This window comes from Etheostoma cragini, chromosome 1 (genome assembly GCF_013103735.1).
Source record: "Etheostoma cragini isolate CJK2018 chromosome 1, CSU_Ecrag_1.0, whole genome shotgun sequence".
In the NCBI taxonomy this organism is placed as follows: domain Eukaryota; kingdom Metazoa; phylum Chordata; class Actinopteri; order Perciformes; family Percidae; genus Etheostoma; species Etheostoma cragini.
Genome location: NC_048407.1, coordinates 27,237,389 through 27,254,122, shown reverse-complemented (window position 1 = coordinate 27,254,122; position 16,734 = coordinate 27,237,389). Strand labels below are relative to the sequence as shown.

The following is a 16,734-nucleotide window of genomic DNA, read 5'->3' as shown; positions in this document are numbered from 1 at the left end:
GTGTGTGTGTGTGTGTGTGTGTGTGTGTGTGTGTGTGTGTGTGTGTGTGTGTGTGTGGCAATAGAAATGGGCCATCTGATTCACACTTGACCACATAAATTAGCAAAGTGGCTCAATCTAATCTGACCTAGGCAGTCTAAATCACTACTCTAAAATGCAAGCACAGGGCAGACACAGACCGGTTCAATTAGATCCAATTCCACCAATGTAAATCTTTAACAGGCCTTATCTGCATTAACCTTAGCGATGTTAGTCACAAATAGCTTCAGAATGATGTAGTCAATCACTGTCACTCAGACTAAAGATGGAATAAGGAGGCTGTGCAAGAGAATCAGTGTAGTGTCAAACCACAATTGCCACATTTAAATAACACAATGAATGCTTGTGTGTGCAGATTTATGTTTCTTTTAAAACAAATGGTCAAATTGAACTTGCATATACAGAATGCCAATATTTTTCAACTGGAATTCTCACATCACACTGAATCTGACTCAGATATCTGTGGATGGTTAACGAGTTATGCTTTAAAACCCCAGTGTTATGTCACAGTACTATTAATGAGGCAGATAGGTACAGTAGATAGGTAGACAGGTGTAAATGTACTGTAGGCACATTTACATATACACATGTGAATACTGTACATGTGTGTATTGATTTTAGAGAAGTGAAACGGGATATGTATTACAGTATACAGTCTATTAGGTTTGCACTTACTTCTTGACAAAAACAGAAACAGATGCTGTTTCCGATGCTGAGAGATTCCAAACTTCTTAAATAATTATATGTCCCACTTTGATTGACTTGTGCTCTCTCTTCCCTTCATTAAGTGACTAGTACATTTATACATTCAGTCAAATTGATACTGTCTCTCCAAGTTGTATCTCTGGGGTGTTTGTGTACGTGTGTGTGTGTGTGTTTGTGCTTATCTGTGTTTGTGAATTTGTGGGGTGTTTTCCACTGCCTCTTATCTGTAAGCAGACTTTACTATTACTCTATGGAGATCAAGAGATGGAGGTCCTCAACTCCCCTATCTTTTCCATTCCCCCTCTCTCTTTTATTTCCCTCTCTTTCTTTTTATTTCTTTCTGTCTTGTCTTTGAACTGCTCCCAGTGACTGTGAACCTGAGACAGCCCCTCTGCTGGCACAGATGGGAAGTCAATAGAAGCAAGTGACCTATATTACGAGCTACTCTACTAACTCCCAGTGTGTCTCAAGTGAGAGCAGAATATTAAGGATTGCATTTGCACTGTTCCAGTGTATTTGTGTGTTTGTGTGTGTGAGTGTGTGTGTGTGTGTGTGTGTGTGTGTGTGTGTGTTTTAAGGGGGGTGTGCAACAGAGACCAGGAGAAGGTTAATTACCTCCTCGTCCTTCGCTGTCGGCTGGCTTCACCTGGATGGGCCGGTTCATCTGGAGAGAGAAGTAAAGGGAGAAAGAGAGAAGGAAGAGAAGGGAAATCCCAGGTTAGCATGAAAACGATAACAGCATCGGGTACAATATGTAAAGTGGAGGGAGAATAAGTGAAATGTGTCAGTGTTCCTGGCGTTAATGTTTGTCCTGCAAATGCAAAAATCAAACAGTGATGATGCCATAAAAAGAAAATTTGTGCCGTGCTCCATGCCAACGTGTTTAATTAATCCAGGGCACTGCCTCTTGAGATGCCTGAATTCCCCTCACAGTTCAGCAGAATTAGCACTTTTCAATGACGGAGCCACACTGGGTGTCAGATGGCACTTAGAGATTAATGCCATTACATCAGCCAGTCCCAGCCCCACAGGGAGAGGTCCTTTCATGCTGGCCCTTGCTCTTCCTATCCCCTCCTGGCTCCAGACTCCCAGTCACCAGCTATTTCCTGCTCATCCCTGACCCTTAGCAATCCCTCTTTCTCTGCCTCTCTCCCTCTCTCTCTCCCTCCCCTCTACTTTCTCTACCTAGGAGCCCTTTTGCAACTCTGGACCAATGTGCCACTGGTCTGGACAGCCAACCACACCCTGCCCCAGCCTGCTCCTTCTTGAAGCTATTGAGAGCCACCAAACAGCGTAGCTGTGAAACAGCTTGTGAAAGGTTAACAGTAGGGAATCAATAAACAACCTTTGAAGAACCATTTTATATTGAGGTGAAAGCAAGAAATGTTGCCAAGCTAACATAAAAAAACCTTTTAAAAACCGCATGCCGTGAATAAAAACTCCCCTGGCTCTTGTTCCTCCCCTGCCTACAGTTTTATTTTTTCTCACTCCCTGGAGTTTCAATATGAAAACAGAAAAAAAAAAACTCAATCTTGTGCTTTCTCTGAAACAAGAATGGTATCCCCTCTTTTCCTTTGTGAAAAGGGTAGGTGTGAAGAGCCACCTTTGAAGACCCTTACTGATTGAGGCTACCCACGTGTGTCATATTTAGCATTGTGTTTTATATTTGGCATGGTGTTTTTTCTGGCTTCAGTCAGCAGTGGGCCTATCTTTCTAACTAGGCCATGTGGACAGGTCCAACATGTAAGTGCCAGTGAATGGCACATGGTACTGCCCCCTCAGATCAGTCAGCCAGGGCAGCACAGTGGGTGTTGGGCCCTCAGGCAACGCAGCACTTGACAGCAGTTGACCGCGGCCAAATATAGACCTAAGACTTTGGACATGTATAGACAAGCGTATACGTGGTGAGACCCTGGGGACGTAATGTACTTGTCTGGCAATATGCTGTTACACTGGAACAAAGCTTAGAGAGATGAGGAAGGCATCACAAAGACAAGCGAATGAAGCTGCACACGCACACACTAAGATACTCAGACCGACACTCACACCCATACAAATTGTCCCTAAGGTGGACAATGTTGAAAGTGTTTGACTTTGCAGACACTACCAAGCAAAGCGATACTCAAAGTCGTCACTAAATTCCATTACTGTATGTTCTCAAGGGGAAGGTACTCCATATGTTGGAACTGAAGTTCTGGAAGAATAAAGTAAATTTAGTCCTGTTGATTTGTGTTTATAGGGTGGTTGAAGCTGCCCTTGGCATCAGTAGTATCATATTTCTATGGTCTTGAATTATAATTGTTATATTTCTGGCTGGATAACAGCTATTGATATTCCACTGACTGTCTTTACATGTGAGTCTTAGGCCAAGTTCAGGTAAGGTGAAGAATTGTTAGTATGCAGTGGAGAGTATTACGGTCAGTTGGAGCATTGTAAGCAGTTTGTTCTGTGTAGATATTGTAAGTGTGTGTGCGTGAGTGTGTCCTGACAGCAGCTAAGGTTGGGGGCAGAATTTGTCTCACATAAGAGGTTTAGAGTAGCCTGAAGTCCCAGGATCCCTGTCCAGTAATCAGTCAGCTTCTAGGTCTTAAACAGCAGCGATTGGTCAAAAGACTTCATTAGTAGCCCCTGAGCCACTGCAGCAACAAGAGTCATTAGACAACCCAAAAGTACACTTGGGGTTGCTAGGCAACCAAGCGGAGGTGGCCAGCAGGCAGGCAAGGCAAGCTGGCCGTTGGTCTGTGGGCTGTTAGCCAACCAATTGGCACACCTTTCTTTCTTCTTTTTGCTTTACTTGGTCCAAGGAGGTCATAGTGAGAGGGGAGGGGGGGGGGGAAAGATTTCTCAACTCCCACCTTCCAGCATGTCCCACTTTCTTGTCCCTTTTAGTGACTGTGACAATGAGTTTTCAGAGCGAGTCTGCTACAATGTCTGCTCCAGCTTCCTGCCAAATTATGGTCTTCTGCTAGATGCCAAACTGTTATGAGAAGCACTCACATGCATATGGCAGCAGTAAGTTACGTCTGCTTCTCTGAGCTACTTTATAGTGTCCTCTATATATATATATATATATATATATATAAAATATATATATTCTTGTACAAACAGAAGACGTGTTTCTAGTACATGTGCTTACAGCACAAAAATCTTGAAGTTCACTTCACGTTTATCCTCTCTCTCACTGTCACACACACACACACACACACACATAGAGACACAAAAAGTCTAGGGGCTCAATAACAGCAGGTGGCTTAGGTGACATTTTAATCCCTTATTACTGAGTGCAGGATTAGCCAACAGATCAAGGCAGAGTTAATTATATGAATTCATCAGAGGCTGGGCAAAGAGGCGGCCTGCTTTCCCCTAGGGCAAGGACCCATCCGCACCCTAGCACCCAACCTTTTGCCTACACACATACATTCGTCCACACTAAGGAAAAGGACAAGTGACAATCTGCGTGTCTGAAGGGCCTTGCTAGTTCCTTCCTTTCTTCCTTCCTGGCATTGCGGCGGCAGAAAGCTAAGATAACACATACAGTGAAGCCTCCAGAGAGGCTGTAAGACAAATGACATCTACTACCTTCCCGTCGGGCCCCGCAAAATGAACTGCATAGACATTGGAAAGGAGGACTACAGGGTTTTTCATCCTATAGACGTGTGGCTGCCAAGGCTGAAAGGAGTTCAACACCCCCCCCCCCGCCCGTCTTGCTTTATCTTTGTCTCTCTATGCCCCTTTGGCCTCCAAAACCAATATGCTTCCCACCACAGCCCTTTAATGGGTTGATCAATGCTGACAAATAGGCAGCTCATGCTATCTTGCCTGGGAACTCACAGCCCTGTACCTGTGTGCTGTTGCACTTAGCGAGGCCATCTCTCTTTCTCCTCATCTCTCTCTTTTTTTTGTCTTTCTCTTTCTTTCCCACACTTTTTTTCCCCTCTGCCTACTTTCCCCTCCTTCATGCTCTATTTCCTTTATGTCTATACATTCATTTTTTGCTTCGCTCTAATCTCCAGAGGCAAATCTATAATTTTCATTCTGTTATGATGAATACAAGTCAGCTGAAGTCATGAAGGGGTAGAAAACCAAAAGTATGGAAGAGAGGAACTTGCTTTCATTTTCCAGTAAAGGACTGTGTGTACGTTTTTGAGTGTATGTTCATTTCAGTCCATCTATCTTTGGCTTGTCTGTCTGATTGATAACATTGCAGTGGAGAGACAAGGACGCGGCTGGCCTTTGACCGTGTTTGACCATACTTTGTGAATACCACTGCTCACAAAGCAAGCTCTGATACTTTTCCTCCAGTTGGGTCACTTTGGCTGTAACTATGACACGTTTTCTTAAATTTTTAGATGACTAGCATTATCCCGTGTGAAGATGGACTTTTTAGTGATTCAGAAAACAATCAGCCAGAATAAATTACACTAAACAGATAAATTGTTAACTTCTTTCTCATTTAAAGAAGGCTGGAACCATTAGTATCTCTAAATGTCAGGAACATGCTAATCAAATATGATTACGTAGTCATATGTAAGCCATAAGAAATTGTGAATCACTCAGAACAAACTACCGGAGAGACACAGATAATTGTGGTGTCCTCTGAGTAGATATTGGTAGAGTAAATATGGTAAAGTGAGCACTGGGCTAAACCCGCAATAAGTGCTGCTTGTGCATTAAATATAAAGTCTCTCAGAAAAAGACAGCAAGCTGAATGCATGCATTATAAAATAAAAAATAAATTTAATGTTTTAAAATGGTTACAGTTAAAATGAACTTTGCCATATTGGGCCCTATTTCGAGTAGACATTTAGAACAATCTACTCAACTGTTGTGACTCGCGCACATGGCGCTCATAGAAGGCGTATCCAGGCACATTTGCTATTTTTGTTCCTCAGTCAGCATCCACACTCGAGAGGCGTGTCCTGTGAAGTGGGATATTATGATGAATCATTATGTTCTTAGCCAGTCACGTTACTCATCTCATAATGTTGAAACAGATGTGGCAATCACAGTGGCACATGTGTCACCAAAGGGAAGAGTCAAGATCAGTTGTCAAAATAAAACAATATTCTTGTCCATAAGGTGCACAATGGCAGAGGCACACATACAGTTTGTCTCTACAAGTTGGGTGCCAAAGGTTGTTGAACCTAATTAATGTTAGTGGGGAAACTATATGTCTGGTAACCATTTTTTACATCTTTGTCAACGCATCATTTTACTGTAAAAAGACACTGATTCATTGCATGACCATATATAATCATAAATAGTCAACTTGTCATTCTGGTTGCCTTAGTTTGTTCTAATGAGGAAATTAATAAAGTTGGATTCATTTAGTTTTGGCTACATATTCAGTACATGCAACAACAAAGCCACGAGTGCCAAAACTGTGATTAAGCATTTTTCTTTTTGAGCCCTGCTAAAACCTCACAATTCCCCAAATAATCCTGTTTACATGACTTCCCTTAGAGAATTGTTGAAATGGGTTTTTTCTACTTCCAATACAACTAACTTGTTTACTGACTCGCCACTGCCAAATTTGACCAAAACAGGTACACCAATGTTTTCTTTACCATCTATTGTTGTTCACCACAGCAACAGATAAAGCTCTAATGCAACTTAAAATGCATTGAAACATAGAATACAGTACTATGTTTGCAAGACCTGTTGAAATGGAGGCACTGCTACATGCTGCTATTTCCAGAGACCGTTTAGTTTTCAAGTCATCAGGTGACATTCTCTTGATAAGCCATCTATTGTTTGATGCCTCTCATGATCATTCTGTGATGTCACCGTCAGTGAATTAATTGGAGCTGTTGATACCATTTACAAACTTTTAAGCTCAATTAAAGATGTTTAATGCAGACTGACTTTTCTTGAAGATGGAACAAAGAGCCGGTGGCCGTGGCTGAGACAGAGAAGCCTCCTTCCAAAAGTAGATATAAGGATGATCAGACGCTGACCTTTGACCAATATAAAGTCACTATAAGTGCCCTGACCTCTGTCATTATTATCAGTGCACAGGAGGTTTAAGTAATTAAAGGTATTCTGTTTCTTTGAATGGAATTGGCATTTTTGTCAATACTCATTTCAAAGTGTCTAGATAAGCTTGTAATTAGTTCAACTGTCCAACTTTGATCCTTGAATATATTAAGGGTATATTCAGGTATTATTGCAACAACTAAAAATGGCAAGCAAGCTTCCAAATCCTGCACAGCCTGTACTGCACCAGCCCAAATTACTCCTTCCATCACCCATCGTTCACACGTCAAGACATCCTGCCCCTCATTTCTGTGCGGAAGAGAAACAGGACCAGCACAGCGGGAATGAGTCTTTCTCTCAAATTGGTGTGCGAGTTCACAGCAGCCTCCCTGTGAGGCCAGCAAGTCAGGTGAGGTTAGGCCTGCCGTGTATGTGAGGAGGAGATGGGTTAGAGCTGGAGTGATCACACAATGCCTGTCTCCCTCGAAAACACATGAAGGAGGGCTGTGTCCGCCTCACTGTGAGGAAGAGGGAGAAGGGCTGCTGACAGCTCAGCAGAGGGTGGCTGGCTGGAAAATGTGGCCTATTTTTAGTTTTAAGTCTGAGCTCCTTTATAAAAAGACTAGGTACTGGGGATAGGTTGTGGGAAGGAGAAGGGGGGAGCAAAAGCAATAGAATGTTGCTCGTAACCCGCTAACAGTTTTCCCTGGTGTGATGCTGCAGCGTCGTAGGGAAACATCTCTCTGTGTGTGTGTTTTGTCTCTGTAATCTCGGTCCCGTTCTCCATAATTACCTGGCAATTGATTCCCCCTGGAGAAGGATTTTGGCTTTTAATTTATCTCTATGAATTCAGTATTGGCTCTTTGGTGCTTTGAGAGGCCATCTGAACGATCTATACCACCCCACCATGCTTGGCCAAGTCCAACCCAGTCTAGTTTTAAGGATTGTAATCTAGCCTGGATTCATAATGTAGCCCTATTCTCCCTTTCTATTTTTAATAATATTTCTTATTATTACCCTACTGGTGCCCTGCATGCCTCCTCCTGAGGTGGGACAGAGGCGCACTGAGACAGAAAGTGGATGAGAAATCGAGCCATCATGTTATCCTCTGCTCCATAAAGCCTCTGTTCTCCTCTGACTGTAGATGGATTGCTGTGTAGATCACTGCAACCAATGGCCAGTGCACTATATTACATTTATTGCCCTTTTTTCCTTCCTTTCTCCCTCCCTCTTCTTCCCGTGGATATGAGGGGGTGGAAAGAAGGGCAGGGGGAGTCGGTGTAGAGGTGCAACAGGGGGAAGAGGGGGGTGACGATTTGACACAGTGAGACAAGACTAACAAATTAGTCAAAGTGACAGGGAGTTTTATGAGGTCTGCTCTTGTGAGGCGACTGCTGCTCTTTCTTCTCTCTCCCTGTCTCCCTCTCTTTCTCTGGGCCACAGGGACACACAGACGTGTCTGTGTGTGTGTGTGTGTGTGTGTGTGTGTGTGTGTGTGTGTGTGTGTTTATGAGATCTTTGCAAAATCAAACAATTGAAGTGTGTTATAGAATACACACCGCTGCCAATTAGGGTGTCAGTGTAATACCACTGGTTACGTAAACTACAGCGGTGATAACATCTTCACCTCATTTTAGTTTTTTGGCTGTGAAAGTTACAGGAGTGTATATACTGTGTGATATGAAATATACCCTAATGAACACAATAATCATTGTTTAGTTATCCTCATCCATTGTCTATCCTATATTCTATCCTATATAAGAGATCAGGGAGAAAAACTTAAGTTGCTCATCACTTTGCACTAGAGGAAGGACAGTCCATTAAATATATGCAGGGTTTCTTTTGTGTGTCCAATTATTATAAATTATTTCTACAGGACTAACATTTAATAAAATACACGGTAGGGAAGTCAAAGACAATTTTCCGTTTGCAGTTGAGGTGGAAAGATTACATAACGTTTCTGCTTATAGCTCAATCACGACAAAACAGTATGTTTACATTTGTGCCTACATGCCTGTTTTGTAGCCTTAAACAGAGCAGCATCATTGGTGGAGAGAGCAACAATTTAGCTCTTACTTTCACTACTGTTGTAACTGGGGTTGCGGTTAACCCCTATATCGCAGCAATACATTCCTTCTTCACCGCGGTAAGAAAAAATCCATACTGTCACAGCCCTACTGCCAATGCATCTATCCAAAACACATAAGTTTTAATGCCCAGACTCGAGCCCTGCACACAAACAAAAAGCCAGAGCATGACTTGCAACAATAACCCAGTGCTCTCCCCAGGAGCATCTATCACTCTGCAAGGCCACAGTACAAATGTTTCCGAGTCAGGCCGGGAAAACAGCTAAAGTGGCTCGCTGTATAAAGAGTAGTGGGAGAATAATAATAAGTGGAGGGTAATGACACACCATGCATCTGTCAGATTTATGAGTGTATATCCTGCTCTGCTCCTCTCATGCACCTGCCGGGCCGTGGCTGTGCTCCAGTCCGTACACACCACAATGCTGATGAGAGGAGTCAGCGGTGAGCAATCGTGGAGCAAAAAGCGAAGGGGAGAATGGACCTGGACTTGCTCTGCTGTGGGCAATGACAACATCTAACAATTGAGCACTAAAGTCCCAGTCACACACACACACACACACACGCCAAAATGGTCTGCAAAAATGTTCAGAATCACAGAGAGCTATTTAACAAACAAGTAGCCAGGACGGGGGGCATAGTATAGGAATCAGAGAAAAGAGCATTTGATACATGTACAAAATATTTGAATATATACAGTAGATATACAAAGATATGTTTTTTATGTATATATAATTATGCCTAAAAACTCATGGCAGCATTTTAAATTGTTACCTAAACTGTTAATTATGTTCCCCAAAAGATGCAACAGTGATAGTAATTTCAATAGAGCACTTTTTTCCCATCAGACAACATATTCTGTGGCACTTCCAGGTTGGCGTCTGTTCTACTGTAAATTGTAGCATTGCAGCAGGGAGGAGAAAAACATTTTAATGTAAACAATGCACAGTTCAAAAGATTTTGTGCAGTAGCAAATGCAATTTTCTAGTTTTTGTTTGGTCTTTAGGATACACAGAACCAACTGAATGTTGGTGAGATGTGTTGAATGTAAATACAGTTGGATTATCTACAATGGAAATGGGATAATTAGAGTTGGTATAATGCAGCCAGAGGCTGATGACTGGACCTCTAACAGCATATTGTTTATAGAGAGTTTATCTCTGGTCAGGTTCACACATTTGCGGCGGCTTGTGTTGTATACATGTTGAGAATATACTTCTTTGTCTGTCCATAGTGGGTTAAGTTTCACATTTGGAGACTATGTGGTCACTGGTGAAGTGTTGGATGAGTCTGTCCATGTCCTTACTTTAATCTTAAGTAAAGTAATGTTTAATATTGTTAAGTAATTTTTTTAATTGTTTTTTTATTTTCCCTTATACATGTTGGACTGATCAGAGAATACACACTCAAATCCAGCAATTGATAGTGTGGTCCCATTGGTTTTTTTCACAATCATATTCACATGCACATGCAGTTTTTACACTTAAATAAACACATCTGTAACCACAGAAAGCCATCTGCCAATACAATAGACAACCTTTGTCTCAGATGAGATGGACGCTGTATGATGTTCCCAGCAGGAAGTGACTTACAGTAAATGTGCACACATATCAGACACCAATTAGAGTAGGTAGTGTTGGGTTAATAATTTAAACATGTTCATGTGTTTACCTGGGAGAAGTTGTCATCACATTGACAGCTCTGTCTTTTGTAGCAGCACCATGTGTAAATCGCCTGAAAATAGCTGAATTGTGTGGCATACCATGTAGAGCAAGTCAAATAGGTGCCATAGTTATAAAAAAACTTATTAAAATAAAATTTACAAAAAGAAACCACAAAAGCAAAAACATATTTCCAATGCACATTTCTCCATTTCTGCCCCTTTTTCCACTAACATTTAGTGTGTACATTGTGTAACATTTTGTGCTTTTTCTGGTTTATTAATATATTTGCTTCTATTTTTGATTTATTATTTAACACACATTGTCAAAGATAATACAGTTTTCTCTGTTTTGGGCTGTGCTGCGTTCTATCTGAAATGCATTTTCACATGAATATGATTATGTGATTTTGGAAAACATTTTTGTCTTACTGGTTATGTCTTAGTTTTAGATATCTCCAGGGAGCTAAAAATCATCTTTACATGTTAACAGATGAACATTTCACACGTCTGGCTATTGATTCTATGAGGTTTAAGATAAAATCCCATAATATCCTCTCACACACACAGGCTGCTGACAATATGAGGTACATATTACACACATCATTCACATGACAACACACACAAAAGAACAGAACAGAATAGATTCAAAGAACACACACTCACTGGCTGCTGTTAATAAGGCACACGAATGAAGCCCCTCATGAAACAAACAAAATCACAGTCAAATTGTCTCATAAATACACACAGGAAGCAGAACAAACAGAAATAAAATAAAAACAATGGAACAGAAGATGTATTGTTGCAATGAGCATTAGAAGACTTTTATTAAACAAACCAATGTAGTCATGTGGATAATTAAGCACATAGAGACATGCATACTTGCTCAGTTGCAAACACATGCATACATTTATAAACACTCACACATGCTGGCAAACTTGTGCAGAGATGCCTTTAGACACTCTAGCACACACACAGAAGCACACAGCCCTGCAAGTGTGTTCCAAGACGCCGTTAGCACAGAAGGCTGTTGTGAAAATGATCACATCAATCGAAGTGATAGATAAAAGACTGGGAGCAATTGATAAAGTGCCACAATTATTTGGAAGATGAATGGCTGAATTTGCTTTTGAAATTGGACTGGATCTCAGTGCAATGGAACAGAACTCATCATCATCAATGAGCCTGCCATTAGATTGCTTTCTGTCACAGCCCAATATCAGCCCGGACAATTGGATCCATCTGCCAAATGGGATCAAATAGACCTACTCACACAACATCAGAGGTGATGTATAGTAACCATGTGTAAAACATATTACATTGCAAATACACAATACATCATTGTGTATGTTGTTGTGTATGCTTGGGTATATTGTGTGCCATCGCCGTGGATGAGTACGCTCAATAGAAATGATTTGAGATACATTAAAGGAACACCAGTACGACATAGAGGGAAATGATTGCACAAGCTATGCAAGTCGGAAAAAAACATGATGCTTAAATGCCAGAAACCAACTCATCAATTCATATAATGTGCGTTAGGTGATTGTAAAGAAAAGGTATAGTGTTAATAGCTTGAGATGTGAAGTTTAAGGTGGGTTTAAGCAGTAGAGACAGAATAATGATTTTTTTCTCACATCTTCCAATAACACCAGGATATTTTTTTTTTCCTTATTATTATGTAAAAGAATATTTGCAAAGTTGCAACTCATAAAACTTGCACTATCGCATCACATAATTTATTTAAGCCTATAAATCCTTTGGCTTTTGCAGTTATACGCCTCATAATGATGCATTGGTTAACGCGGCCTGAATACTTGAGCCGTATAAAAATGGTAATAGATTAAACCAGGGGAGTGTATGGACCTGCAATGTGTATGCGTGACGGGGTGAGTGTGTAAGCGGAGAGCTATCAGTAAAGAAGTATTACTACAGCTTACACAGGCCCAAGCAAACAGAAGGGAGCATCATAATGCACTGTATCCTCGCCTGCAAACACATGCACAAATCAACAGAAGAGGGACCAACACAGCAGGGGTGTGGAGGGAAACACTAAGTAATGTTTTGCTCTGGGAGGGAGGTGACAAGGGTCTGACGATTCAGAGGAAACATGTACTGTAAATGGGCCGCTATTAAAGGAGAAAAAGGCTGAGAAAACATATTTGCTCCTAAAATTTGTTATTTACCTTTTCTGCACTATAAATCACACACACATCTGCTTCTATTCTATATCAGGATGACACTGTAGTTTTGTCTTTATTTTCCTTATTCATTTCAATGTTTGTTTTGTGCTCGGACAGCCTCTCCTGAATCTTCAGTATTTTCTATTCATATACTGAATAAACTTCTTTGTTGCTCCATAAGTACCTAATTACAAAATGACTGTTTGATTCTATTTTGTCGTAGTGTTTCCTATTTTATATACAGTATATTGTGAGTGTTGTTTGGGAGCTAAGGTAAATGAGGACTATCTCTGTCTACAGCAATGACAGGCAAAACTAAAGTGGAATGTAATTAAACTTTTCCAACGCCTACACTGTACCTATTTCTACCCGTGTTTGCAATAAAATGAGCTTCTTTCTGGTCGTCTGTGAAGGAGTATGTGTACACTGCATCCTGATGTACCCTTCACCATCATGTCTTTTTTTTAAACTCTCATTGTCTCTGTCAAACTCAAGCTGAGAAACGCAGAGCCCCACATACACACATTGTTCCTGTGTGGTCAGTGTCTGGGGGAGCTCTTCAGGGACCTGTGCTGTCAGAAAGCAGACCAAAGACTGTCCCTGGGCCCTGCTCCACCTGCTGTGACAGCTAATTAGGCCTGGCCACAAAGGCTGGCCTGTCGGGGTGCTGGAGTGGGTGTCGTGGCATGGCATGGCAGGGCATGGCATGGGATGCCATAGGGATAACTTGGCCAGCTGATGAGGTGCCCTGCCATGTTGTCCAGGGACACGCTTAACCCGGGAACACCCACGGCCACAGCGGTGTATTTGCGTCTTTGTTAGGCTCCCCTTCAGTCATTAATTACACTCACACACTTCTATTAGTCCTCCATTTAGGCTAATCAACAACAGGGCCCTCTGCTGACATCATTAGCTCTCATAACAAGCTGCAGCATTTGGGGAGGGGCCCTTCAGAGCCAGTTGTGAACATTAACCCTTCCTTGGCAGTAATGAACCACCCTTATCTTGTGATGCACCTCCAGGCCTTTTGTCCTGCTCCTGTGGTCCGACACCCCCCAGCATGTTCTTCTTGCAGCGCTGTCATTGGGAGACAGCAGCAGCTAGTGCCAAAGCTGTGGTCGCTCCAGGCAGACAAGGAAGCTTAAATAGCATTGCAGGAAGTTAACACTGCAAGGGGGGCAATGTATTTTTAGGAGGGTTGGGGATCAAAGGCGCTAAGGAAATGGGATGTGACAGGGCAGTTCGAGCCCTTTGGGTGTGTGTGTTTCTTTGAGTTTGTGTGACTTATATTAGATATGAGGAAAGGAAAGAAACACAGGTTGGAGATGGTGACAGGGCGCTCAGCTGCCTGGATCAGCAGGGAGCATGGGAAGGGAGACCGGCCCCCTGAGCGACTGCACAACCTCCTGGGGTGTGAGCTGGTGTTTGAACGCAAAATCCTAAACACACAAACACACACACACACACACACACACACACAAATAAATGCACAGACTGAGCTCAAATGTGCCAGTTGTCCTCAAGGAGTAAACATGCCTAACTTAAAAGTGTTTGTTTTTTTCACTTTTTGAATGACACACACACACACACACACACAGACACATACACTCTCTCACACACACACACACACACACACACACACACACACATATACAGTAAGGTAAACGCACAAACACCTAGTCCTAACATTTATGTTGCTGCACAAATGCACACAAATGTACAGGCCCTTGCATCATAAATATACATGTTTGTGTGTACATATGTACGTGTCTGCGATCCAGAATACCTCTTACAGAGGCATGCATGCACACATGCTTCAGCACAACCATGCGGCAGCTGGCACTAGTCTCCCTCCACATAGTGCCACTTTTCGTATAGATTCACACCTGAACACAGAGCTAACTCATGTTATGCAACTTGCAAATGTGTATTTGTATGTAATTAATGCCACCTCCCACACAGATGCACTTTTTTACACTTAATATGACTTGCCTGACTTTTGCATAAGTCAGGCAAAAGTCACTTATGTGTGTATATGTGTGTCTTTATGTAAGGTAAATCCCCACCTGGGGTGTGTTTGTGACATTGATTATTATAATGGTGGAAGTGTCCATGTCGTAGGCATAATTTAGCTTCCATATCACTGTTCAAATTCATTTACCTTCCAGCGTATGTCTTATGTGTTCCATTTGCTTGCTGCAACAGCATCAAACTATCTAATACATTGTTTGCTGTAACTAGCTTGTGTAAAGCCATGGACAGTGCTGCTCTGGCAATTTGGATGTGGTCAAAGTTGTAAATTTCCGGATCATTACACACATTCAAAACCACAGGCAACCGTATCAAGATAATTTTATGCAAGCCGTGTGGGCGAGTTGTTGGCATCACAGAGCCAAATAAAGACACAACTGAATATGCATTACGAGCACATAGCTCATAATGCAGGAACAGCAGGAAGCAATGCATACTTACTGTACTGTATGTGCTTGGCAAGCAGCTTGCATCATAATGAATGGGGCACCACGTATGAATACTTTATCAATTGTTAAATAAATCCATGGTAACTAATAACCATGGAGTATATCTGGGGGCAAAGAAGTTAGCAATCTTAGCCAGCTTTAAGGACCACAGACCAGGTTAAATAATTTACTAGATGAGAGCCATGGACAACGCTAAAAGTAAGCAGGGCAAGAAAAGTACAACAAAGTCAGACAGAGCCCCATTAGAATCATGTGCGAGGTTGATTTGGAATGCACAATCCTGGCCAATTACTGCATCCCAAACTTGTGCTCAGGGCCACGTGTAGCCCTCTCTGTTCTTTACTTATTAATCCCGGCCAGCCCTGCTGTATATTGTCCTGTTTGGCTGTTCATGATGAAAAATATGTTGTCCTCTGTCTCACGCACCTTCTTTGTTACCATTGTTGACTAATAACTGATTTTCCTGTATTGTACAGTAAGCTGTAAGTTAGAAGGATACACATATGTCGCTGCTCTCTTTGGGCTATTGAGGTAGAACCATGAAAAAAAAAGACTTCAAAGTTGTCACGGAATATTGTTGACGTGTTGTGGCGTGAATGCTATGTGATACACAAGCTGCGGTGCAACTTTGAAGTGCAAGACATTTTATAGATGTTGCTAATGGCAAAAGCCAAACTTTTCCTCCTGCCACAAAATCTTCTCAGAGTAAACGCTCAGACTTCAGAAAAGGAAGCTGTGGTGCACTGTGTCAAACTGAAATATGTTAGCGTACCTATGTTTATTTGTTTGTGTGTGTGTGGGTTTTGATTCATTTGTTGGTTCATTTTGCTCATTTGCAAGCCCACAACAAACAAGCATATGCACACATTCAATCATGCATGCACACATATAATTTGTGTCAAGAGAGGTTTGGTATAAAAAGGGTTAACACTATTTTCTAGCTCTTATCGGCACTTGTAAAAGGATAAGGAGAGGAAAAGTGGGAGATAGAGGGAGGGGGAGCGAGAAAATGCCATTTGGGGGGAGAGCCAAGTGGGTCTGCTAAACGAGTGGATTCTTATGCAAATACATGCTAATTTATGCGCACAAGGCAGTGGCAGCGCCCGAGGCTGCTTTGATTGGCAGTTGCAGGTCTGTGTGTGCTGAGGAGGGACGCTTGGCTCCGGGTGCTTCTGTAAAGTTTGGCACGGCTGCCTCTCCATGTTCTACATGCTCTGGATCCACCGACAGCACACGTCTGTAGCCTAGCCTCTCCACCGGACTAGTCCCAGCAACCAGCAGGGCTCCTATCCAACAAAACTCTCCACACACCAAGAGCTCAGCTCAGCCAGCTTCAATTCCTGCATGGCTGGAAGCAGCCAAGGCATCATTATAAAATCAATGCCCCAGCTTTGTGTGTGTTTGCGTGTGCATGTGTGTGTTTGTGAGCGAGAGAGCAGGAGGGGCAGCGTTCTGGGCTTGTTTGTGTGGATTCTAGGGGGTGTTTGTGAGTGGCAGAACAGCAGAGGTGCCAGTGCAGTGCTCTCCACGCTCACTAATGGGCTGACAGAGAGTCTCTAGGTCAGGGCCTCCCATTACTTCAGGAGGCAAACTAGCTAAATGAATAG

The 16,734-nt window shown here is 42.2% G+C and overlaps 1 protein-coding gene across 11 annotated transcripts in view; it reads right to left on the bottom strand.

Moving 5' to 3' along the window:
* si:dkey-205h23.2 (CUGBP Elav-like family member 4) overlaps positions 1 to 16,734 on the bottom strand; it is a 133,987-nt gene that overhangs the window by 40,938 nt on the left and 76,315 nt on the right. For all 11 annotated transcript variants that reach the window (XR_004656225.1, XM_034868551.1, XM_034868544.1 and 8 more), the window contains exon 3: positions 1,360 to 1,408. Coding sequence is in view for 10 of the 11 variants with exons in the window: in XM_034868551.1 (XP_034724442.1) it covers positions 1,360 to 1,408 (49 nt within the window). In the remaining variant the exon portion in view is untranslated. The remainder of the gene's footprint in view (positions 1 to 1,359; positions 1,409 to 16,734) is intronic.